At 39.5% G+C, this 19,161-nt stretch overlaps 1 protein-coding gene across 2 annotated transcripts in view; it reads left to right on the top strand.

Annotated features, from left to right (window-relative positions):
- The window catches only part of TBCK (TBC1 domain containing kinase), a 105,161-nt gene that overhangs the window by 58,669 nt on the left and 27,331 nt on the right, over positions 1 to 19,161 (top strand). For both annotated transcript variants that reach the window (XM_064148440.1, XM_064148438.1), the window contains 2 exons: positions 1,269 to 1,430; positions 14,794 to 14,969. In XM_064148440.1, the coding sequence (XP_064004510.1) occupies positions 1,269 to 1,430; positions 14,794 to 14,969 (338 nt within the window). The remainder of the gene's footprint in view (positions 1 to 1,268; positions 1,431 to 14,793; positions 14,970 to 19,161) is intronic.

Genomic DNA, 19,161 nt, shown 5'->3' with positions numbered 1-19,161 from the left:
TGATCTTGGAGGTCTCTTCCAACCTGCTTGATTCTGTGATTCTGTCACTTGTAATTTGCAGGCATGTATGTTGTGGTTTGCATCTCAGCACTGCTTATTACACACCTTCTACCCCAATTGAAACATCATTAGTTCTTTTTTTGAAAGTATTGTGTTTAAGCTGGTTTATTTTATGTATGCAACATTTTAGGAGTGTGCAAATTAAGCTGTTACATTTTGGGAAAAGATGTAATGAAAGTTTAAAATAGTTAAAAGAAAAACAAGGAAAGAAACAAAAACCACACACACACACAAAAGAACCTGAAACAAAACCAAACCTCACCACCTTCCCCAGCCAGAGTAATTATTTTTTTTCTTCAACACAAACAGAAGCTTTTTTTAGTACACTTCACACGTTATTATTCTACTGGCATTAGATTGCTATGATTGTTTTTTCTCTGTGTGTTAAGAACAAAGAGGGCTTTGTAATTTGGTGAGCTTTTAATGAAAGGGTAAAGGTAATAAAGCAAATCTAGAAAGAAATTCCAAATCTTTTCTCAGAGATTTCTGGTTTTGTTTTGTTTTTTTAGTTCATGTCAACATTGGCAGACTTTGAGTTGTATAAAAAGGATGAAAAAAGCTGATGGCTTCTTTTTCTGATTAAAATTCAAAGTATTTAATGTGCTATTTTTGTTTTTAAAAAGCATGACTGTAAAGCACTATTTCTTGCAGTTGTCCCTTCTGCTAAACTTTAATGAGGATCACCAACTTGAGAGAGCCAAGAAGATGGTTTCCTTGGCAATGAATTATGTATTATGTTATTGGAGTATACCTTGTTTTAAGAGAGTGACCTCAGCTGTCTATGTAAAATGTTGCTATTTTTAACAGCCCTCCTCATATTTCCTTTATTCTGCCATTTTTTTGCAAGATTCTAATCATTCTGAAGTAGTCACATTTACTGATTAAGCCATTAATGTATTCATATTATTGGAAAAACTGATAGACATGACCAGTTGCTGGGTTTTGTGTGTTTGAAATCTGAAAACCTAAGCATTTTGAAGTATTTAATAATGAAAGAAGACACTGATTTCCAGAATAATCAATGCATATGAAGACAAACCTGTTTCTGAACACCTGAGTCCTTTTTGGTCCCAAATGAAAACAACCCTGAGACAGGGGAGGAAAGAAACTATTTTGGGAACTACTTAAAGAGAGTGTGTGTGTGTGTGTGTATATGTGCTTGTATGCTTATAGCTTTTTTTATTTCATTGTGTTTGTTTATCATGCAGATGTCTTCCCTTTGCACAAAATTTTTCACTTGTGGGATACTTTACTTCTTGGAAATTCCTCCTTCCCATTCTGCATTGGAGTTGCGATACTTCAACAGCTGAGGGATCGGCTTCTGGCCAATGGATTCAATGAATGCATTCTCCTTTTCTCAGACTTGCCAGGTACAGAAAAAAAGATATTTCTTCCTTTTTTCTATCATTCCCCAGTGCATTGCTGAAGAAAGCATATGCTTGCAAGAATGTATATATACTACACATCTTACATCTACATACTACACATCTGAATTCATGGTAGATTTGAGCAAACTCGGTGTTGAAGTGTGCAGATCTATTAACTTCATCAAACTGTAGTTAAGAAGTAATTTTACTCTCATCAGCAAGAATTGGGTGAGCTTGTTATGAATTCCAGGTGAGTGTTGGGTTACCTTCTTATGAAACTTAGAATTTCTGATTTTAAACAATTCATTTGCTACTGTATGTTGACATGCAACGTATAGAAACAATCCAGTTGATAGTGATTTCTAGTAAGGGAAATTTAGAATTATAGTGCTACTAGCCTATTTTCCTTCCAAAAATAAACTTCTGCTGTGGAAGCAATTCATGTAAAAGAATTGGGGAAAGCAGTATGGAAGCTGTTGGAATTGCTGTGTATTACATCAGTTTCCATTTGAAATGTGAAGCGTTTGAAGGAACCCTACAGGTCCTGCTCAAGAGGTGGACCTGTTTGAATTGTGTAGCCTTCCTTAAGATAACTAATTGGGCTAAGGATAGATTTATTAGTATCTGTTTGAACACCATGTATGAAATTCAGTAGTTTGTAATTCATTTAGACAGAAGCCATTCTCTTTCAGAAGAAATGATTGAGAGAATTGAATGTGGGAGAATATTTAAGCTTGAAAGCTCTTTTCAAGTGTGGCAGTCTCCACAACTAAAGTTTACAGGGTTTAGCAGTAGTCTAGGATATGGCAGCAAGCACACTGAGACTGAGTTTCTGTAGCAGCATAAACCAGTCTCTCAGAAGTTCATTGAGTTGTTAGGGATGGAAGCTCAATGATTTCTCTAAATGCTCTTACTACAATTTCTGTCTCTCAGTGTATCCCCTTCAATGTGTGTCTGAGTTGAAAATTTTTGCTTTTTTGCTGCTTTTAAGTTCAATCTGTATTATGTACTTGCTACTGTATTTTTTAATTGGAGAAATTTAATTAGGTTATTCCTATGGTGTGGATTTTCTTCATTTTCAGTCTAGATGTTTAGTCATTTTGAATGCCCTTATTAAATTTAACTGGGTATCTCTAAATGCTCTAAAAAGTGGGGACTAAATTAAAAGATTGTCTCTCTTCCCCTTCCTTCCTCCTCCATTTCTAACTATATGCCTTAGTTAAATTTGGATACATTAATACTTGTGATGGTTTGGGTGTTCCCCACCTCCCCACACACTTTAGATAACACCCAGACTAGACTCAGCCAGCTCTGGAAATATGAATGAAACTTATATTTACAGCTGGCACAATATACAAGCAGATATTTACAGTATATACAGTTATAGACAGAAATAGACAAGGTAAAAGGTAATACAGAAACACAACTCCCCTCTCAGAAACCTGAGTCCCCAGGAGGGGCTCCCAACCACCCTTTCACCTTCCACCTACCCCTCTCAACCTTACCCCAGTCCCAAGGAAGAATGGAGGTTCAGCCAGAGGTTAAGAAGCAAAGTGGATTAGCCCAAAATGGAGGGTGAGGTTAGAGGGATGCAGCTCAGCCATCAGCCCCAGTGAGAGTGATTATCTAATGTTTTATTTCTCATTCCTATACTTCTCAGCTAGCCTGTGAGGGAAGTAGACATCACCACTGTTTTCTTTCCACAGCCTGTAATCTAGTTCTCACCAAAATATTCTAGCCTACTTCAAACTAGCACAATACTTAACTTATTTTCTTGCCTAAGGTCATTTCTCCATATTTGCTTTCTTTGGGTATTCTCTCTAAATTCCAGTTTATCTTGAACCAGTCGACTTACTGACAGTTTGAAGTACTTGGTACTGAAGTCATGTGTAAGAACACATTAGTTCTCATGATACATACCTGCTTCTATGATAAAATTCATTCACTAAAATGATAGTGTTATAACATATATGTTTTCTGCTCATTACAGTTTATGACAACCTTACTGGTAACTCGATTAGAAAACAAGGTGTTAAAATGTTTCTGACTTGTTTTTTAATGTTATTGATGCCTGCAATATTTGAGATGTCAACAGTATTGTGTGATTAATCCAAACCATACCATAAACTGACAACAAAGGGGGGAAGAAAAAATGAGGATGGGAGATGGTCCCACTCTAACAAAGTTAAATGTTACTGATCTAGCTGAGACTTCTGTAATCTGTAACTTCTTTGAACATACTTTTGTTTCTGATTAATAACTACTGTTTGCCTTTGGGATTTTGTCACCTTAGTCTTCTAAACAGGACTTCTGCTATTTTGGTTGGAATAAATTGTGCACCACACCTGAGAATTTTCTGAAAGTAATTTACAAACAGCTGTCACTTGAAACTGGGTCACCCTGAGGAAGAGATTATGGTGTTCAAAACACCTGCAATAATTTCAGTCTAAAATCAATTGTTGCCCAACAGCCTAAAACTCCTGTGGCTTTTAAAGCTTTCTGTACGCTGCAATGGCTTATCTCAGGCAACCAGTGAAAGCAGCTCACTTTCCTAACTGATAAAGCTCTTTTACTGCCATCTTGCAACTTTGTCAAACCTTTTTCAGAAGATTTATTGTTTTTACAGCAGCTATTTCTAAAAATGTTTGTTTAAATTACAAATCACACCTTTCTACTGCTGTGATGGTTTGGGTGTTCCCCCACTTTGGAAATCACCCAGACTAGACTCAGCCAGCTCTGGAAATTGAATGAAGCTTATTATTTACAGCTTAGCAGAATATACAAGCAGATATTTACAGTATATGCAGTTATATATAGAAATATACAAGGTGAAAGGTAATGCAGAAATGCAACACCCTTCCCAGAAACCTGAGTCCCCAGGAGGGGCTTCCAACTGCCCCTTCACCTTCCCCCTCCCCCTCTCAACCTTACCCCGGTCTCAAGGAAGAATGGAGGTTTGGCCAGGGGGTTAGGAAGCAAAGTGGATTAGTCAGAGTGGCGAGAGAGAGAGAGAGAGAGATGCAGCTCAGGGCTCCCCAGCAGGAGAAGTAGCCTTATCTATGTTTTGATTCTTATACATCTCAGCAAGCCTATGAGTGAAGTAGACATCACCATTGTTTTCCTTTCACAGCCTGTAATCTGGTCCTTCTCACCAAAACATTCTAGCCTGCTTCAAACTAGCACAACTGCCAGCAGCAGAATTAAGAAACAGATCAGAGAGGTCTCACGTGGAAGTGTGTCTGATGCTAGGTAGCTAACATTTGACTTAACATTGGTTTTCTTTCATGAGAACTCTTTCTCTGCCTGCGTCTGTGTTTCATACACTTTTATTGCGTCAGATTTTCTGGTGGTTCAGCATTTAACTAAGATTTGGTAGGAGGAAGAAATGGCAGTTAGCAACCAAACCTACACTAACTTAGTGGGTGTTTGGTGTCACCCTTTTTTTATTCAAGAAGTGGTAAAACAAATGTAAACACTGAGATGAAAACACCGAACTTGGAAGAGACAGAAGGTGACACGGCGAGGTGCTTTGTAATGGAGTTAGCAAAGCTGGAGTGTTTTTTCAAGTGGCAGTGTGCCTGAAAAAAATAATCTCAGTTTGGTCTCTGTCATGTGGCAGGAGTGGTAATGGAACTTTAACTATTACCTGAAACAGAAACAATTGGATTGGAAATATCAGAAGACATCAGAAGCAAAACAGAAGTCATGTTTCTAGGTTTCTTTCTTGAAAGATGCATGTATGACTGATAATCACTGAGACATCTTATTTCTGAACATGTTCCTCATCTTTGCTGTGTTAGATGACTTTCTAAGGTACAAGTGGCAGGTGTGTTTTAGAGTGCAATCCCTCAAGATTATTGTTGCTAAATAATGGCATTTCTGAAGCAGAAACTGCACATAGCTTATAGTAGGTGTTGTTTAGTTGGAGACTTGGGAGCTGGCTTTGGTACAGAGGCAGAACAATTTGTTAGGACACACCTGCTCACCAAGGCTGTTCAGTGGAGTCAGAGTCTGACTGATGCCATTTTACCTGAAGCTGTGAACACTTTAATGATTCATGTTCTCCACTTGTAGTGACATGAAAAAAATACTGGTCTGTTTACAAATTGCACCTTCCTGAGACGAAAGAGAAATGCTGCAGTGGGTTACACACCACAGGGAAAGAAGAAACCAAATTCTCTATTTTATTCAGAGTAGTGTTCTTGCTAGTTCCAAGTTGTCACTTGAAGAAGAAAATCAAGTATGTCTCCTTTAGCAGAGGACTGTGTCTCAAGAGATGGCATTTCATCAAAAGGGTGAAAAGTGAGTTCATCATGCAGGTTTTAATCAGTCTGAGGTACAGCTTTATGCATCGTATTTCTTGATAGAACCTCTGTGTACACTTCTTAGTAAAAGGAGACTTCAGAGAACAGAATCATCCTCCTGTTAGTCATGTAGGATTTTGTACACCTTTATCCTGGAATAAAACCGAAGACCATCAAACATACTAATGATTTTAGGCATGGAGATTCAGGCCACCCTTACCTGAGCTTCCATTCTGGATGTGGCAAATTAGGGTTTTTTTGTATTGGAAAAAAGTTTCATGTTTTATTTCATTAAAATTGTGAACGTAACTTGTTCAGGATTAGAAAGCAAGGTGGTTTTTTTCCCTTTTACAAAGACAGAACATGTTGCTGACAGAGCAGCATTTCTGGGAGAGCAATGTGCCTAATAGGATATCTATCTATGTCTTGCTGCTGAATGTGTGTGTTTGCCTGTACAGATATAAGTAGTTTTCCCAATGGCCTTTAGTTCTTTAATTGTTAGTCAAGGAGGATTTTATAATGAGCTGCACAATACTACAGTTGTTAAAATTCTTTGATTAAAATGCACATTAGCAGCATGTGACTGACTGGAGATCTATTTTGGAGGTGTGTGTATCCAGTATTCTTAACGGAGATGCACATAACTGTTTAAGTACAGACAGAATTGGAATGTCTTACAGTCAGAAAAATCTTCCTCCCACAATAGAGAGTGAGAAACAAAGTCTAAGTAAATTCTCAGCAGCCTCATACTTTGGGATAGCTCTTTAAAGTAGACCTCATATTCAAAGAACTTAAATTTGCCTTTATAAGTCTGCATGAAGGATTTGATTCTCTGTCTGAACTTCTTTGTTTTTAATACATAAAGAGCTGGAGTTCAGTAGAAATCAACAGAAAAGACCAGTACTAAACACGAAGAACTAGAACAGAGTCTGTACCTCAAGCTAAGACTTTGATAACTGCAGACTCAGAATAAATTTCAGGACTGGATCATTAACATTCAAGGGCAAAACTTGTTCAGGAAGGACAGGTCTCCAACTGGGAAAAGCTCATATTGTATGTGAAGAATGCTATGTTCTGAAAATGGTGATAAATGGGCTGAGTGCCCATCAGGAGTGTGTCAGGTGAAACCTCTGCCACTGCAAAAGTTTAAACAGTCTAGACAGGCATCGGTAGGGGATAGGCTACTCATAAGTCATTGGGCTTCAGAGCCAGGCAAGGAGCTCTTGCTAGTTCTTCAATCCTTGAAGATGCTTATAAAGAGTTCTAAGGAAACAAATTCAGCAGTCAGATAAGCTGAAGGAGTATAAACCACAAGCGTGTCTGCCTGAATGTAACTCTGAAATGCTGCAAACTTTAGAACGCCTCAAAGATGGGGGGGGAGGTTTTAACATATTTAGAAAGGCATTTCTTAAATACTTTCACATGTAAATTCAAGTGGAGGGGGTTTAGAGACCTTTAGAGAACTTGACCCTTACTTGACTAGGTTAATTATGTAACCAACTTGGAACCATTTAGAAATGTGTATTGGCAAGCTTGGGCTGATGTTAGATGTTAAAGCTACCGGTTTTACATCGTGAAACACCAGCATAGGCTTCACTAATGGTGAGCACTGAAACTTTTGTGTCTCAGTAAATTACCTACTGTAGTATCTTTTAGGAATAAAAGCAGTTTTAAGTAATTATCTACTGCAGTATCTTCTTTTAGGAATAAAAGCAGTTTTAAGTAGTAAATTATCTACTGTAGTATCTTTTTTTAGGAATAAAAGCAGTTTTAAGTAATAAATTATCTACTGTAGTATCTTCTTTAAGGAATAAAAGCAGTTTTGAGTGTGAGTACATAAGCAAATGGTTATTGTCTTTCTGTTTACAATTGCTGCATTTCTGGGGAATTACTAACATTTCAGTCTTGCAGAATATGTTGTCTTGCTCTGGTAGTTTGTGGGTGTTATGTGGTTCAAAATACTCTTTTAGATATTCATATTTACCTAAAGGTGCTTTTTTTTTTCATTAATCATCTAGGAAACAGTGGGTCAAATTAGAGCTTCCTCTTTTCAAAGTTACTTGATTTTTTTTCTTATTTCACAACCAGAAATTCTAAGTTACTTTATATTGTTTCCTTAAAAGTACACCAAAGGCTAGCAAGAGGAGAGCTTTGCTAGCACAGTGGTCTTCTACTTATGGCTCTTCAGAAATTGACCAGTTCCATAAACATTTGGCTTGGTTAGTTTCCCATTGTAGTGTTTTTTACAGTGTTACACCAGCAGCTGAACAGGCTCATATCTACCACCCAGCTAGAAATTTACAGACAGCATGATCTTTACTAATGCATACTAAGCCTCAGTATTTGATTGTTAGTTCTATGAAAAACAGACTGAGGATAAAGGAGCTGAGTTCCTCTAGGATTTGAGATTGCTAAATATCTGTTGAGTCAGTTTTAGAAATACTGTAACAAACCAAGGAGCACAGTAAAGCCATCTTGTTGGATGTTGTGTGGGTGGCACACATGATTCTATGAAGTTTCTCCTCTAAGCTGAACCCTGCTGTGTTTTTATACCTGTCCTTCTATGCTTCTTCTGTAGATGGTTATCATCTAGTGAAGAAATAATGCTCATTCTTCTGTGCATCTGCTCTATTTCCCCTTATTCTTGTGTATCTCTTGGGTTTTGCATAGTAGCCTCCATCTGACCATTTCCATGATAGAGTGTGAATTCCCACTGTTGTAGGCCAGCATCCTAATCTGATGTTGGGGCTGGAGTAGATATTTTCAACGTTTTGTTAAATTGTAGACATGTCTGTGGGTAAACAGCAGTGGCACACCTCATAAAAGCATTTAAGCCACACTTTCCTGGTAGAGTTTAGCTGACATTGCAGTCTTAATCTGATCTCTTTCGGTCTTCTATCTCAGTAAGACAGCGGGCAGCATTTTGTGGTGCATTTACAGTAATCCTCTACTCTTGGTACAGTCATTCATCATTTTGTGTCTTCTGTTCACCTCTGTCAGTGAAGGACAGCATCACACTTCCACATTAGAAGGTGTTTTCATGAAATCGTTCCACTAAACTGCTGAGTCAGAGCAAATTTTACAATCTTGAGTAAGAAAATGAGTCATGTTTGTCCTTCATGGAGCCAAATATCTCAGAGGATCACAGTATTTACTGCTGCCTCTCTCTCTCTTGCTCCCTACTTCAAGTGTTGTGTGAACTGGTTCAGACAACTGCATAACTGCACCTACTGTAACAACTGGACTTCCCATAACTCTCAGCTTCTCCTGTGTATACACAGGCTGCAAACAGACCTGCTGTTGGAAGTGTCATGTAGATATGTCATTTCTACTTGAATTATTACCTTTATTATACACTTTGCTACAGAGCTCTTTATCTAGATGTCTTCAGACATCTCCTTTATTGATTAAGTCAAGACACTAACAAGGTTTTTTTTCTGCTCTTTGGGCATTGTATGCAATTTTATTATATAAAACCAAAAGTCCCTCATTTCCAAGTGTTTCTGAAGTACAGGCTGGATGTTAGGAGGAAGTTGTTGCCAGAGAGAGTGGTTGACATTGGAATGGGCTGCCCAAGGAGGTGGTGGAGTCACCATCCCTGGAGCTGTTCAAGAAAAGCCTGGATGAGGCACTTAGTGCCATGGTCTAGTTGGTTGGATAGGGCTGGGTGCTAGGTTGGACTGGCTGATCTTGGAGATCTCTTCCAACCTGGTTGATTCTGTGATTCTTCTATGATGCAGATGTCCTTTCACCAATCAAGAGCCAGGACCTTGCCATTTTTGTCATACTAACTGTGGGCATTCAGGCTGAAGAACAGCAAGATAATTGTCAGATGTACACTGAAAACAGCAGTATAATCCAGAGGTAGTAAACAATATTGACTGTGAAGAACAATTTGGGGAATTATTTTTATTTCAAGATACTAAAAGAATTGTAGAGTCACATGCTCTCAGACAAGGTAGCCTGTCAATTTATTGCTGTAATTATTGATCCTTATTACAGCCATGTAACATGCAATCTGCCTGAAGACACGAAGACATAGTACTGTAATTTGTTCCTTTGCTTCTGCATCCAGGCATTTTTTTTTCCTAGCTGGGTGCAATTTCTGTACACCAGCTGTGTTACATTAAAAAGTAAGATTGCTCCTTAATTGACAGCACTTGTCCTTCTGGCAGCTCTTGAAAGATGCACACCTCACATAGAAAGAACAACAAAGACTTCTACCTTAGTAGCTGAAGAGTTCTAAGATTAGCGATTGATATTTATGTTGGCTTTGAAATTTTGCCACAAGATGCACTGAAAGAGATGCTGATATGTGGGAATAAGGACAAATTGCTTTCCACAAAGCAATAACACAACTGTCCTGTAATGTATGAAATCAATTATATAGAATATTTTTTCATTGACCTTTTTGCTTATTGTAACCTTCTTCTAGCAGTAATAGATAGAAAGGTTGGATTGAAATGTCCTCTTCCTAGGTTTGTCCTTTTTAATATCTAGGTTTAGTGTGTCTTTTTATATGTCATCAGGAAAGAAAAGGTTTATGATGTCTCACCTCTATTTCTTCTGAGAGCACTAATCAGGAGATTGAGCTAAGTGACCTATTCAGCTTCCCTGGGTTTATAGCACAGAGGTTTTCTGGCCTGTTTATGTGGCTGTGCGGTGAAAGCCAATGTTGCCTGGTAGGGTAGTAATAAAATATTTGGGATAGAGATGTCAAACCACACCTGTAATTCTGGGCTGATTCCAAAATGCAGAAGCAGTTCATTTTGGCCAAATTTCTTAGCTGGTGTTCTGTTATCCAAAGAAGCACCTCTGGAATTGATTAACTTCACGACGGACTTGGGCTGTGTACATTTTCATTAAGAAAGGCCCAAAGCTGTCATGTTGGGTTTGTTTTTTCCACTGCTTCCTTTTACTTGCTGTGAACAATCTGTACCTGTGTGGGTTTACTGTAAAAATAACAAAGTTCATGTGCTTTTGTCACAGGTGTGCTGCCTTTAAATTGATGCTTCAAGTGCAGTCTACTTCTTTTTTGTATCTACAATAATAATAAGCACTAAATATATGTAGCTTGAAAAGGAGCTGCGTCAGGCCAAGCCGTCCTTTTTGGTTGAGGCTGTCGTCAGAGGGAGGCAACAGCTTGATAGGAAGTGATACCCTGGAGGTGTTGAAGAAAAGCCTGGTTGAGGCACTTAGTGCCATGGTCTAGTTGACTGGCTAGGGCTGGGTGCTAGGTTGGACTGGATGATCTTGGAGGTCTCTTCCAACCTAGTTGATTCTATGATTCTATGATAATTTAGTTCGAATGGAGCAAATATAATAACATCTTGGAGTAACTAGGAGGTTTAGTTCAGAAAATGAGTGCAATATTTCAGTAGGCTTAATACAGGGTTGGGGCCATGGCAAACCAGTGTGTTACTGTTAAATCACTGTGTTTACTTTCTGTGATGGTTTGGGTGTTCCCCACCCCCATATACTTCAGAAATCACCCAGTCTAGACTCAGACTGCTCTGGAAATATGAATGAAGCTTATTATTTACAGCTTAGCAGAATATACAAGCAGATATTTACAGTATATACAGTTATAGACAGAAACATAGAAGGGAAAAGGTAATACAGAAACACAGCACCCCTGCCAGAAACCTGAGTCCACAGGAGGGGCTTCCAACTGCCCCTTCACCTTCCCCCTACCCTTCTCAACCTTACCCCAGTCCCAAGGAAGAATAGAGGTTCAGCCAGGGAGTTAGGAAGCAAAGTGGATCAGTCAAAGAAACAGCAGAGAGGGATGAGGTTAGAGATGCAGCTCAGCCAGTTCCCCAGCAGAAGTGGTGAGTGGTTATCTAATGTTTTTATTTCTTGTTCCTATACATGAGTGAAGTAGACATCACCATTGTTTTCCTTTCACAGCCTGTAATCTAGTTCTTCTCACCAAAACATTCTAGCTAGGCTCAAACTAGCAGACTTTCCCACCCTGCCCTTTTCAATCCCCTCTTACTTGCATATTTAGAAATCTTAGGAAAAGCCTTTCGATGCTAGGAAACGGAGCAATTCGCTGATGCCATACAATTGTTCCTTTTAAAGCTAGATTGCTGCTTTACGGTGAAATATTTGAGCTCAGCTGAGCCAGAACTCCCAAAAGCAATGTTTTTGAATTAAATTTGGAAGTTTTGAGTTCCTAGGTACATGGGTGGCAGGTGCTTGAAGTGGAGGTGCTCTGCAGTTTCTAACCAGACTGCTTGATGGCATACTAAATTCTGAAATGAAAACTTTAAATCTTAATACTGCGTTTAAACTTCCACTTTTATTTTTAAGTCCACTCTTCCCAGTTAATGCCACCATGCTGTGTCAGCAAATTTTCCATAGAGGCTTTCCAGCACAATGATTTGTATAAAGGAAAAATGGGAGGCAGGTGCTTGTTAAACTACAAAACACTTCAGTGTTGGGACCTTGGAGAGCACAGAAGTATTTTATGTACATCTGCAGGAGGGAACAGGCCTTCCATGTGCTTTCTAAATGTTTTGGCTTGATTCTTGCTGACTCTTTGAGATTTATGTAGAGCCTGCTCTCAGGAAGGTATTCTTCTAAGTGTTTTGCAGATGAAAAATAGTCTAGCATCCTGATGACATACACTCTGGTCGTTTGCTCAGTCCTGCTGAAGAGTCTAGGCAGTGGCTTGATATATTTAAACTTGTGATAGACTAACTGCATGCTTTTACTAATGTGTAAGCTTCTGGATTTTCTGCCTTGTAACACTGTTACTTGGGAGCCTAAAGAGTGCAAGCAAAATTAATGTTGTGTGAATGCAAAGGTCTTGGTGTGATAACAAAAAATAGACATTTAATTGGGAATTGAATCATTTCTCATATACTTAAACAAAAACCCTATGAGGAGAGGCTGAGGGAGCTGGGGTTGTTTAGCCTGGAGAAGAGGAGGCTCAGGGGGGACCTCATTGCTATCTACAACTGCCTGAAGGTCTCTTCTCCCAGGTAACCAGCAACAGAACAAGGGGACACAGTCTCAAGTTGTGCCGGGGGAAGTCTAGGCTGGATGTTAGAAGGAAGTTGTTGCCAGAGAGAGTGGTTGGCATTGGAATAGGCTGCCCAAGGAGGTGGTGGAGTCACCATCCCTGGAGGTGTTGAAGAAAAGCCTGGATGAGGCACTTAGTGCCATGGTCTAGTTGAGTGGCTAGGGCTGAGTGCTAGGTTGGACTGGATGATCTTGCAGGTCTCTTCCACCCTGGATGATTCTAAATGGGCACAAGAAAAAATCAGTATTGAAATAGCACAACAGATCTTAATTAGCAACAAGAAAGAGAAAAGATCTTATCCAGCAAGGCTGCAAAAGATTGCATTGAAATTTAGTTACTGATAGGAAGTCGTTTTTCTTAACTCAGAATTTCCAACAACAGGTGAATATGGTCCTGCAGGTCATTCAAGTGTGAAGCTTGTTCATGCAGTGCAACTAAGTACTCTAAACATTTACACCAGGCTGATGTTGTCTTTAGCTCCTGTGCTAGTTTGAAGCAGGCTAGAATGTTTTGGTGAGAACTAGATTAAAGGCTGTGAAAGGAAAACAGTGGTGATGTCTACTTCCCTCATAGGCTTGCTGAGATGTATAAAAGCATCAGTCAAAACATAGATAAGCCACTCAGCATCACTCTCACTGGGGCTGCTGGCTGAGCTGCATCTCTCTAACCTCACCCTCCATTTTGGACTAACCCACTTTGCTTCCTAACCCTCTGACCGAACCTCTCTTCTTCCTTGGGACTGGGGTAAGGTTTAGAGGGGTAGGGGGAAGGTGAAGGGGCAGTTGGAAGCCCCTCCTGGGGACTCAGGTTTCTGGGAGGGGAGTTGTGTTTCTGTATTACCTATTCCCTTGTATGTTTCTGTCTATAACTGTATATACTGTAAATATCTGCTTGTATATTGTGCTAGCTGTAAATATAAGCTTCATTCATATTTCCAGAGCCGTCTGAGTCTAGTGTGGGTGATTTCTAAAGTGTGGGGAGGTGGGGAACACCCAAACCATCACAGCTCCAGTGTCTTGAAACTAACTGTTTTTTTAAAGAAGAATGCAAGTAAATTCTTTCACTACTGATATCTTGTCTCTCTTCTGCGTGGTAAATGTTGAGCTTTCCCATAAATATACATCTACGTGCTAGACTGCATACATTTTTATTATTTTTGGTGAAAAACACAATCTGTTTGTTTTATTTTTCACTACTTCTAATTGATATTGGCCTTTCCTGTTGTTCCATGGAATTTTGTTACCAAGCTGAAGCCAATGCTGATTAGAAGAAATGAGAAACCAAAAGGCCAAGAATCACAAAACATCAGACTCCTGATTTTTTTTTTTTACTTCCATCCTGATGTGTGAGAACTGCTAATCATTTTTAAGAGAATTTATTTCTGCATTTTGTGTTCCTCTAGATGGATTCCTCTTAGAATTGTAGGGTTTGCTTCAAGAAAAATATTTTGACAAGTCTGTCTTGGTACTTCGCTTTGTCAATTTCAGTTTCTGCTTTGAGGTCCTTCATGAATTTCCACTGCATGTAGTTTTCCTGTTCCATCCCCCAGTTCTCTGTTGTCAGTTTCAGCTGTTTGCAGATTACTATGCCCTCTCACCACCAAATATTTCTTGTGTTGTTAATGATTGTAGCTCAGATTAATGGGGCTTTTTTTTACTGTCTAAATTCTGCTTTCATTATAAAAGTACAATCCTGCTTATTACAAAAAGTACTGCTGCTGTTTCCTTAGCGAAGAACCTCAGGAGACAAGGCTGCAACTCAAAATGGTGGCAGTTTCTTTACAGGGGAAAAAAAAGAAAAAGAACAAAACCCAAACCAAAAATTCAAAGCCTGCCTGCTAGTTTTTCATAAGAAATTTTGACATTTGTTTGGGTGGTTTTGTTTTTTCTTCAACTGGAAAATGTGTCTTAAGAAATTATCTGCCTTCTGCCTGAGGTTAAAGATGCACACAGGTCTATTTAGCAATGTTGTAACTATTGTTAATCAGCTATTGTTGATTGTGCATTTATTTTGTCTTTAAATCCCTGCTCAGAGATTGACATTGAGCGTTGTGTCCGTGAGTCCATCAACCTGTTCCGCTGGACACCAAAGAGTGCTACGTACCGGCAGTACGCGCAGCCTCCTCGGCAGGCCGGTGAGAGCAATGGCGCATGGACTTCCATGTCCTGCTTCTCAGCAGACTACCAGGAAACACCTCGAGGTGACCTAGTAAGTAACTTGGGAACTGGGGGAGGCAGCTATGTTTCGTCTTCCAAGCACAGGGGTCTCAAATGCTCATCAGATGTTCAGATTTGCTTGTCAGCTAATGCACAGTGTTAGAAGCTATTCCGTGTTGGTACATCTGATGAACGATCCAATGCAGTGAATGAGAAATAACTGAAAGGCTGTTTGGTTTGGTTGGTTTGTTGGTTTTTGTTTTTTTTTAGCTTTAGTGCTTTGAACTTCAGCTTCTTTGATGTGTGTGCCAATAAAATAATTTCTCCTGGTGCTGGATTTCTGCCTCTCCCAGTCTCTGCTCCTTTGGTTCTGTGTTTTTTGTTACTATGGCAGACCAGTGTTCATGACTCACCTGCAAAACTACAAAAAGACTTTATCTTGGGAGAAAAATAGTAAAAAGAATAGCTTACTGGTGATAAATAGGTAATTGGAAAGTGATGGATGCTTTTTCCATCTTGGCATGTCAGGTTAAAGGTATGGCTCAGGTTTTGAGAGGTGCTCTGTGAGTTATGCCCATTTGTCTTGGCAAAGAGCAACTAGTAGCTAAGAGTATATCTGTGTTAAATACTCTGTTTAGCAAAAATATTTTCCTCCTCTCTCTCTCCAGTGGAACCTGATGGTTATTTCTCTCATCACTTACCCCATCTTGAAGAATGGTGATCTGAAATGATTCCTTTCCTTCTTCTCAGCAGTTTAAGTTCCTGAAGTCTCTTGAAAATTATACAAGTTGAGCTTGTTTTTCTTTTACCGTCCATGTTCTCCTGCAAGCAGAATTCATTCACATTATGGTAATAAGAGAAGGATATATGCACCTGCCATATGTATGTGGCCAGTTCCATTAAGTTTTAGTCTTTTCATCTGTGTTTTCTAACTCCTTATCATAGAAGCATAGAATGGTTTAGTTTGGAAGGGACCTCAAAGATCATCCAGTTCAGACCCCAGATGGGGTCTGCCAAGAGCAGAGTAAAAGGGGAGAATCACCTCCCTGCTGGCAACACTTGTCTTGATGCAGCCCAGACACTTCTCATCACTCAAGCATATATTACTTTTAAAGTAACTCTTAAACCTGTGTCTGATACACAGTTGTTTTCTTGAGTTTTATTTTAATTTTGGTTTTATTTCTATTGCTGCATTTTCTGGAAGCCCTGGACACAATTCCAGGACTCGTAAGTGCTAAACATGCAAATATAGGACAAAAGGAAATTCCAAAGAGATTGCAGAATTTGTGAAATAAATGAACATAGAAAGACAGTTGGGAATTAATTAATTGACTGGTGGTTGTCATGCAGCAATTGTAGCTAACAAACAGCTGCTGTGCTGTTCTAGAGAGGTGTAGAGAGGCTTGCTGAGAGAGCTAAAGGCTATACAGCCGTAGAGTAATTCAGAAGGAAGTTATCTGTTAAAAATTCCTACACTAAATTTAAATGGAGTTTCCCACAGCTTTGCTCCATCAGGTCATGAAAACTTGCAAGGAAGGAGGTTACACAGTCTCTCACGGCAACCTGACAGTGCTAGCTGTGAAAACACTTTTTGTGCGTGCTAGCTTGTCTTACTGTTATGATGACAAGAGTAAAAAGGCAAGTCTCCTCAGTCCTAGGAATGCACATGTGCCTTTCTGAGTCCAAGTGAGAGTGAAGGGACTTAGAAAATAGCCATGAAGGGGATGGAAGGAGGAAGCAGAGTTCTCCTCAGCTGGTAAATAAAGCTTTGTATTTCGTGGCAGAAAATACAGTCCATTGTTTTGAATCAGGCAAAGTTTCTTTCAGTGTTCTTCCATTTTTGGAGAAGTTTTAACCAACAGTAATTTTATTTTCATAGCAGAGGTTGTGCTTGTTTATAATGCCAGTAGCTAGTCTCATCCATCCCACAATTTCCCAGAAATTGAGATGATATTTTTGCTATGTTGCAGAGAAAATAAATACCATAACCTTCTTTTTAATTTCTACTTCTTAACAGCAAAGAACTTTTCATTTATTGCAGCATAGCTGGTGGTGTAACTTCTTTTGCAGTTTAAGTGCATTGGACCTCTTGGGTATTACTATAGGGTTTTGTTAGCTCATCAGTTGGTGCACCAGGTAATTTATATAGAAATATGTGAATGCAAAGAGGAAATGAATCTCATGGAGCCTTGAATGGTAAGTGAGCTCTTCCTCCTCAAAACCATTATGCGAAACTCAGTCTGGTGTTCAGATCACCCAGGAAACACTCCTCTCCTGTTCGTGCTGAGCTCAGACTGTCAGTCTTGAGCAGAGTCAGGGAGTGTGCTGGTTTGAAGCTAGCTAGAATGTTTTGGTAAGAACTAGATTACAGGCTGTGGAAGGAAAACGTTTGTCTTTATAAGGTGACATGGACTTCAGCAAAGCCTTTGACACAGTCTGCCACAACAAGCTCCTAGCCAAGCTGGCAGCTCATGGCTTGGACAGATTCACTCTGTGCTGGGTCAAGAACTGGCTGGATGGCAGAGCCCAGAGAGTGGTGGTGAATGGTGCCACATCCAGTTGGCAGCTGTCACTAGTGGTGTGCCCCAAGGATCAGTGCTGGGCCCAGTCCTGTTCACTATCTTTATTGATGATCTGGACCAGGGGATTGAGTCCAGCATCAGTAAGTTTGCAGATGACACCAAGCTAGGAGCAGGTGTTGATCTGTTGGAAGGTAGGAGAGCCCTGCAGAGGGACCTGGACAGGCTGGATGGGTGGGCAGAGGCCAATGGGATGAGATTTAACAAGGCCAAGTGCAGGATTCTGCACTTTGGCCACAACAACCCCAAGCAGTGCTACAGGCTGGGGACAGTGGCTGGAGAGCAGCCAGGAAGAAAGGCACCTGGGGGTACTGGTGGATAGTAGCTGAACATGAGCCAGCAGATGCTAGGTTGGACTGGATGATCTTGGAGGTCTCTTCCAGCCTGGTTGATTCTATGTATTTTCCTGGTATTTGCTTCCTTGGGGAAACCTTTTATACTTGAAAGCAGTGGAATATGAGTTCTGTCTTTAGTATGTGTAGTAGCCTTTAATAGATTTTCTTAAACACCATTGTGCCTTTCTGGGTCATTCTAGCTCTTCAAAAATTACTTTCTGTTTCCTCGGCTATTTAGTTGGTCATTATCTGGACAAGCACTTTGCACTATTTTTGCATCTCAGATTATATATTTGTGAGTCACCTCTGTATCTGAATGGTGGGGGAGGGGGGTTAGGAAACAATTCCTCTGTAAACAGAGCTGTGGGTTTGTTTCTGAAGGTAATTTATAGAGCTTCCTGCAACATTAAGTGTTTAGTGTATTTAATTAGACACCACTTGTCTCCTACTCCTATGTTTGTATGTTCTTTCTAAGCTGCTTCATTTGTTTTCTTGACTATCTCGAGTGCATTTTATTGAAGACTTAAATATTTGTGTGTGTATCTGCATGTTACAGTGATCTGGTTAATAATAACACAAGAAGTATTTGCCCCTGGGTGAGCACTTCTCTTCCTAAATCAACAGTGAGTAGAACAAAACTGTTTTGACTCTATCACTGGCATTACTTAGTTTTCCTTTCAGTGGCATCTGTTTGCAACTTTATGGAAAGGCTTGGGTGCTCTCTTTCCTCTTGGACTTCTGTGTTGCTTAATCTTTTACTCTTAGAGCCAGTAAACAATAGTTCTACTGAGATAAAATCTGAAGGAGGAAATAGTTTTGGAGAGAATGTACATCTTAAGTGAGTTACACATTTATTTTAAGAAAGATATAATGTCAAAAATAAGAGCAAAAAAAAACCTCTTTAAACTCAATATTGAATTTTAGTAGTAGTCAACTCAAATTTGTGTCTATTTTTTTTTCCTTGACTGGTACACTGATGATATTTTTTTCTCTTGTTCTTCTTGAAACTTACCTTCATACTCTGAAAACTCCTAAAGTGTTTTTCTTTTCATGTCCAGAGGCCACAGACAAAGAACACTTGTCGTGCAACAATGGTCTGCTATATCTGTATATCCCATATTATGTTCACTCTCTCCAGGTACCTGTGTACTTCTAACTAAGAGCACAAGAATGATACAGTTGCTTTTATCTCTCTGATCTTCTCAAGTGCCCTGGGTGGACTCCCAGAAATCCCTCATACAATACAGCTATGCATCACTCTTTATTTTTAACCACCAGTTTGGTGGTAGAGGGTGGGAGTGCCTGATGAGTGAAAACCTTCAACTGGTGA

This window comes from Pogoniulus pusillus, chromosome 9, assembly GCF_015220805.1.
Source record: "Pogoniulus pusillus isolate bPogPus1 chromosome 9, bPogPus1.pri, whole genome shotgun sequence".
Taxonomy (NCBI): domain Eukaryota; kingdom Metazoa; phylum Chordata; class Aves; order Piciformes; family Lybiidae; genus Pogoniulus; species Pogoniulus pusillus.
This window is presented reverse-complemented; position numbering and strand designations above follow the sequence as displayed.